The sequence below is a fragment of the Curcuma longa genome, unplaced genomic scaffold, assembly GCF_044706935.1.
Source record: "Curcuma longa cultivar G26 ecotype Majalengka, Jawa Barat unplaced genomic scaffold, ITB_CL_G26_1.1 contig_19205, whole genome shotgun sequence".
In the NCBI taxonomy this organism is placed as follows: Eukaryota; Viridiplantae; Streptophyta; class Magnoliopsida; order Zingiberales; family Zingiberaceae; genus Curcuma; species Curcuma longa.
Window position 1 is genome coordinate 6959 of NW_027431031.1, and position 7520 is coordinate 14478.

Consider the following 7520-nt stretch of genomic DNA (forward strand, 5'->3'; position numbering starts at 1 on the left):
ACTTACTTTGCAAGCATATATATTTAGATGACATGATGAATCTCCATCTTTTAATAATTGTGAAAATTTTATCGAGATAATAAAATTTATGGAAAAAAGAAATGAGAGTATTGGAGATATCATCTCAGAGAAAATTTCAAAAAATGTAAAGTATACTTCACCATATATTTAAAAAAATATATCTTGAATATTCTTGCCAAACAAGTGAGAATCAAGATTCGTAAATAAATCAGACATGTAAAATTTTACATTTTCATGGATGAAGCAAGAGATACATCTAACAAAGAGCAAAAAAAAAAATATTGTATTAAGATTTGTATATATTAATGACTTTTTACGACAGTGGTTCTTTACCATTGTATAAGTGACTAATACAACTGTTGTCATACTTAAGAAAGAAATATCTGATGCTCTTAGTCGTTATGACTTGCGTATCCACAACATACGGGGACAAAGATATGATGGCGCTAGCAATGTGTCACTCTTTTATAGTATTTTATATGTTTAAGAAAATATATACATAATATATATGGCTGAATAAATTAAAAAAATTAAAAAAGCAATATCTAGAATATAATTAGGGGTGCAACTCAGATGATAAATATAGTCGTTAATTTGAGTTAGGCCCGTTTGATTAGCCCACCCCGCCAAATAATTTAAGCGGATTAGGTTGAAATTTTATCAACTTATCTTAAGTTGAGTTTAGATGGTCGACTCGCTTAAGTCCACGATCCGCGTGGGTTGGCCTGTGATGGATTTGGTTTGGTCCGCGGATTGAGAAAATTTTGTCTTCTTCAAAATTTAAAATTAAAGTAGAAAACTCAATGAACTAGTGGACTTGATCCGTCTAAACCACAATTTAAACTTAAAAATTTCATCTTTATCCATTTAAATGGTAATCCAAACTTAAAATTTTTAATATTTTAATATTTTTATTTTTAACAGGTTCGTGGGTTGGCCCGCCTGACCCACAACCCGCCTTAGGTTGTGTTGAGTTGGAGATTTCCTAACCTGCTAAATTGATGGGTCGGCCTGCCTAACCCCGCCATATAATATATTTATGGTGGATTGGTTCGCCCTGTTATGGGTTGATCCATTTGACAGTTCTAATGAAAGAGCTCGCTTAGCATGTGAGAGGTAAGCAGATAGATATCTCGCATCTCTATTCTTTTGTTCTTTTATAGTATTTTATATGTTTAAGAAAATGTGTACATAATGTGTATGGCTGAATAAAAAGAAAAATTAAAAAAGCAATATCTATATATTAAAGAGAAGTGAGGATGTAGCTCATATGGTAGAAAGCTCGCTAAGCACGAGCACGTCAGAGTTATAGGAATCGATACGTTACATCTCCAATTTTTTTGTTCTTTTATAATATTTTATATGTTTAAAGATATATAATAATATTTCTCAAGGCTCTGGTAAGGGCGGGCGTTACATCTATATCATCTCACTATCGATTCAACCAATCGATTGATATAGATATGAACCTACTACACAAGGACGCTATTATACTTAGTTTATTTGGCACTAATAACACTACAACAAATTTGACTTTCCGCAGCGCGCAATTAAGCTATCCGCAGCGCACATCGCGTGCTGCATAACTCCAAGCTGTTGAAAGTGCTGGATACATCCGCAGCGCGCGGCCCGCGCGCTGCGGAAAGGTGCATCCGCAGCACACGGCCTGCGCGCTGCGGAAAGGTCCATCCGCAGCACGCGGCCCGCGCGCTGCGGAAAGGTCCATTCGCAGCATGCGGCACGCGCGCTGCGGAAAGGTGCAATTTTTCGCAGCACGCGCCCCGCGCGCTGCGGATAATTATATTTTTAAAATACAATAGGCCTATAAACACAAATATATAATAGAAATACAAATAATTATAACCTGCTCAAAGCTATAACATTTAAAATCCAACACACAAATATTAGATAACATCGCATTCAATCCAACATCACATTCACAATTATAAAATCATAGTTCAAATATATCAAAGATAATCATCTACATCTAGTTAGACAAAACAATCCAAGTTCATGTTCATCTTTACTACAACAGTATATCGATTCATCCAAATCAATCAGACAAAACTATAAACATCGATGCCCAAGCTACTGTGCTTCCTATTGCATCCTCAAGAAAAAACATTTCTTCATTTGGTCGAATTAGCTCCACCTTCTCCACAAGAACTCTATCAATCCAAACTTTCCAATAAGATTCACCAAGAGGAACATGATGTACTTTTGCTTTTGGATCTGTGGATGCAATTCGACCTTCTGCAACAGCTCCATCAACAGACCAATGAAGCAGCTTACATTTAGCATTAACACTGATATCTCTAGCAGTCCCCTTTTTTAGTTTTGACTATATCACAATAAACAATAATTAATGATTAAACAAATTTTATAATAGAGCATGTTATAAATAATAAACGAAAGTATAAGATTAGGTTAAGATAGTTACCTGAGCTGCAATATTGCTATCACCACTAATATAATTTCCAACACCGCTTCCAATGCCACCACTAGCAACCTAATTTGACAAACAAATTAGTTATTGTTAGCCACTTCAAAATGAAATATCAATCAACAATTCATCAGAAGAAATACAATATAATTCTAGATAAAATCTGAATAACTATATAATTCTACAATAAAAATAACCACATTACTAACCTGTTCCTTTTCATTTTGTAACTTTATAGCTTGAAAGTAGGACCTCATTTCTTGCATTTCTTGTTGAAGATTATGCACTATATTTTCAAGATGCTTAACAGTTGAATTTTTTTCCACAAAAGCTCCGACTTTTGATGGTTTAACTCCAAAGCCCATTCCACGCACTCTACCTCGAGACTCCTTGCCAAATACAAGGCTAATTGCATCATCGGCAATGTTAGTTGTGTTTAAAGCTTCGGGTGGGCAGTCTTCTATTTCTTTCTGCAAATATCATTATACAAATATTGTAAAATAGCTTTATCTGCAGTGATAGCATAGGTATGAAAACTCTTATTACTATTTTATCTCCAATAGCTTGACTAATAGGTTGCCCATTTTTCTTCTTGTGACCTTCAATCCAAACTTGTGACCTTGTAATTGTTGTATCTGCAGAACTTGCTTTTTCCTTAAGCATTTGACATATATAAATATAAAAAAATTATTAGAAATAAATATAATATATATAAGCATATGTATAGAAAACAACAACATGGCAAACATGGGAAACATAACCTACCATCATAGGAAAACAACAAATCAAACAAGACGACAAGCAAATACCAAATACACTAGACAAAGTCAAGTCACGTCAAATGACAACCAAGATTTACCCTTCCAACTATTTTAATAAATTATAAAAGTATATATAAACTATATTCTTTCTAGATTAATTATATCTTTATTACATTAAATTTATAATTAGATTAAATTTTGATCAGTGAAAATGAAAATACGGAATAAGCATTGAATGGTAAAATGATTGTAATCAAGCTAGCTATCAATACATTCAATGGTAAAATGAAAATGAACAGTGATCTAGTGATCATTTCGAACAAGCATTGAATCTTTCCAACACCTTCACATATAGATTCTAAATCAAGTGTAAAACACAAGTGTCAAACAGCATACAAAGGAAGGGAATCTTGATACTTCATGTGAATCCAAGTATGCTAAATCTCCATACTTCATGTGAATCCAAGTAATAAAAGCTTGAAATCTTGAACACAAGTGTCAAACAGCATACAAAATGGGTCTAAGCAATTTAGGGTACAAATATTTAGGTCTAAGCATTTCAAGCAAATTTTTACCTCTGCTTGCCGCTGCAAAGGGAGGGAATAGGCGCGGCGGTGGCTGGAGGAGAACTCGCAGAAACCTGAATCGGGCGAAGGCTGGAGGAGACCTCGGCGAAGGCTGGAGGAGAACTCGCGGAAACCTGAATCGGGCGAAGAAAACCTCGGCGGCTGGGCTGGGCGATCTCTGGAGGAGACCGCGGCGAACGCGGGAGGCGAAGATCGGGCGGCGGTGGCTGGAGGAGACCGCGGCGAAGGCTGAATCGGGCGAAGGCTAGAGGAGACCGCGGCTGGAGGAGACCGCGGCGAAGGCTGGAGGAGAACTCGCGGAAACCTGGCGAAGAAAACCTAAATCGCGATTAGTCCGGTCGCGAGTTACGAAGAGAGAGAGAGAGAGAGGGAGGAAATCTAAAGCGGGCGGCAAAGGTGGGAGGAAAAAATTACAACTTTTAACAGCGTATTCCCTATTGCGCTGCTAATATTATTCTTTTTAACCTTCTTTTAACAGCATAGAATTTTTGAACGCTGTAAAAAATACTATTCGCAGCGCACAATTATACGCGCGCTGTTAATTTTAAAATATAATATAGTATCTGCAGCGCACTTAATTATGTGCGCTGTAAAAAGTATTATTAACAGCACACTATAAATGTGTGCCGTTAATGACATGCTGCGGAAAGTCAAATTTGTTGTAGTGCTAGCATGGACAATAGCAGAATGTGCAAATAGATTAACTCTGTAGTTGTAGGATTCCTAGTTCCAACAATTATGGCCTAATATGTGTTATATATTGTATGTTGTGTATGATTGTTCTGTGTAATTTTAATTTACTATTCGATCTAGATTATATCACTACAAAAAAACCCTTAATTAGCGACGAAATTTGCGACGAATTTTTTAAAAAAAATTCGTCGCAAAACGTTTTGCAACGAACTTTGCGACGAATCCTAGTTCGTTGGTATAAACTCGTCACAAATTTTTGCGATGAAAATTTTATATTTCGTCGCAAATTTTAGCGACGAAAAGCTATTTTCGTCGCCAAATTCGTTGCAAATCTGCGACGAATTTATGTTCGTCGCAGATTTGCAACGAATCAATTTCGTCGCAAATCTGCAACGAAAACTGAATTCGTCGCTAATATGCAACAAACTTAAATTCGTCGCAGAATTCGTTGCAAATTTGCGACGAATGATTCGTCGCAAATTTGCGACGAATAAAATTCGTTGCAAATTTGCAACGAAACCAGAATTCATCGCAGATTTGCGACGAATCTGAATTCGTCGCAAATTTGCAACGAATTTTATTCGTCGCAAATTTGCAACGAATTTTATTCGTCGCAAATTAGCGACGAAAATGAAATTCGTTGCAAATTTGCGACGAATTTTGCAACGAAAATGGTTTTCGTTGCAAAATATCACTACGATAGATTTGCGACGAATTTATTTTTGTCGCAGAATTCGTCGCAAATCTGCAACGAATTCCATTTTCATCGTAAAAGTCACAAAATTTAAAAAATAATTCCTATTCTACTTATTTATTGATTATTCCGTATCTACATAAAATATCGATCCAACCGGATCGATTCACAAATTATATAGAATCTATCGTCGCAAATATTAACATCCACATCCACAATATAATACACAATCAATAACAAAATTCATTTCAATATCAACATCCATATAACATTAATAACAAAGATCCAAATGATACAATCCATACAAAGATCCAAATGCTACAATACATTCAAAGATCAACAATAGACATGTGTACATGTTTATAAGTCCAAACCAACATCATATCAACGTGTGTACATCAACAAGCTGGATGATGACTTCTTTACTCTGGTACAATGTCAGATTTTGTTCTCCAGAGACTGCTGCTAAGTGAGGTCTCTACTTGAGAATTGTGGACCCATTCATCGATCGCCACGCAAGCATCCCCAACGGCACTGAGACAAAATAAGAATAAGAATAATTACCAAAGTGAAGCACTCAAAGATTTACCAGAACAGGTTGTACAAACACCGTCATACCACATGCAAGTTTTATGCAAGTCACTGAATTGTATTTCGACAACAAAATGTCAAAAAGTGAAGCACCAGCTATCTACAAACATTTAAAAGAGGCTATTAATCACAGAGAACTGAGGTAGTTGTTAAATGAACTGTCAAGTGCTAAAGTTGCAACAGAAATCAAACATGAGCAGGAGAATTACCAAGTTGCCATAGCATTGAAATCATTCCTTTAAGCTGACAAATGTGAGAAACATCTACATATTTCCTCTCGAGGATCTCACTAGATGAAACCGTATGCTAATCATATTTAGCTCATAGAAATTGGGTCCATGTAGTCTTTTGATTCAATCTACTTAATGAAATACTTCAAAAACAATTCAGAAACCATAACTAAACCATTGAACATGGTATTGGCCTTCAAACATAGTGTTATTCCTAAGCTGTATTTATTCTGAGAACTTAGAAATGATATTTGTTTCTAGATAAGGAACTCTCAAACTTCGTCCTAATTCTTCCAGGACTACCTCAATGGAGCATTTCATGTAGTTAGTTGCTCTCTTTATGTTCTTGTGGCGACCTATGATGTTTTGTTCTGTTATTATAGTCACAAAGAAATAAACTCCATCATCACTATTTCCCTGAAGAAATAAACTTAGACATTGAGAAACAAATTGAAAGAAACTAGAATCTATTGACAGAATAATGGAAATACTTCAGTTGAAGGAGTTCATCAGTTCAAAGAAATCTTTAGAATTCAACGCATTTCTTCAAGAATGTATTATTACAGAGCTATTATAAAACGAGGAAACTGTGTCAAGCAAAGTGAAGACCTTAAAGCCAGATAAACAAGTTGATAAAAGAACAAACTAATACATATCGACTTAGGAGAATAACAGCAAATAATATCAAAAACCAGAAAAAAAAAGATTCGAAGTGAATTTAATCATGGTAAAATTTTAGGACAAGTTCGCATCCCAGTCTACAGAAAAGCTTGAGAAACTTTTTCCAGTTCAGAGATTGTCTAATTCTCTAGTTCCCTTTTTTTCCCCCTATAATTTAAAACAATGATGTTGTTGTCAATTTTCAAATTGCTCATCGATTGATTTAAGAATCACATATTAAATTTCTTATTAATACATAAGCTTCAAATTGAAACCAATAAGAAATTGATTCTGTTGACAAGATTGGTCTGTTAATGTTCCTGAACCAAGCGATTGATTCAGCCACTAGTCGACTACTTCGAGCTTGAGAGCAGCATGTGCAAGAGCTTCACCAGTTGGGTACAGAAAGATGTGCTTAGGGCATCAGAAGTTCCATTTCAAATGTTTGCTTACAGGGTTTTGGAAAGGGAGAAGACAAGTGCCAATGTGAAGGGCACGAGCTTGGATATCGAAGGAGATGAAACATCAGTTTGGGGAGAGGAGAAACAAAGACAGCGATTCTAACTGATGATCCGTTATTGCTGCCACAGGTTAACCAGGATACAAGCATGAAATCATCAGCAAAAAAAATTCATGGAAAGTTGAAGCAGCAATTGTTCAGTATGTTCTTCACATCTTACTGTTACTATGCAATTGTTACTATGATCTTCGTCATTTTTGAAGATTTAGATACATGGTGTTACCTAACCAAATGCTAAGTTCCTCTTAATGAATTTCAGATATAAAATACTTGAAATCATTCTACGTAGTTATTGCTATTGCTCTTGAATCAAAATCTTA

The 7520-nt window shown here is 35.5% G+C and overlaps 1 protein-coding gene across 1 annotated transcript; it reads right to left on the minus strand.

The window, feature by feature from the left end:
* Positions 1–2074: 2074 nt before the first annotated feature.
* LOC141817057 (uncharacterized) lies at positions 2075–5890 on the minus strand (the record flags this gene model as incomplete). Its single annotated transcript, XM_074704749.1, has 5 exons — positions 2075–2362; positions 2462–2530; positions 2674–2934; positions 3801–4094; positions 5789–5890. Coding segments are annotated over 5 exons (1014 nt in total), but the record flags the coding sequence as incomplete, so codon positions are not given.
* Positions 5891–7520: the final 1630 nt, after the last annotated feature.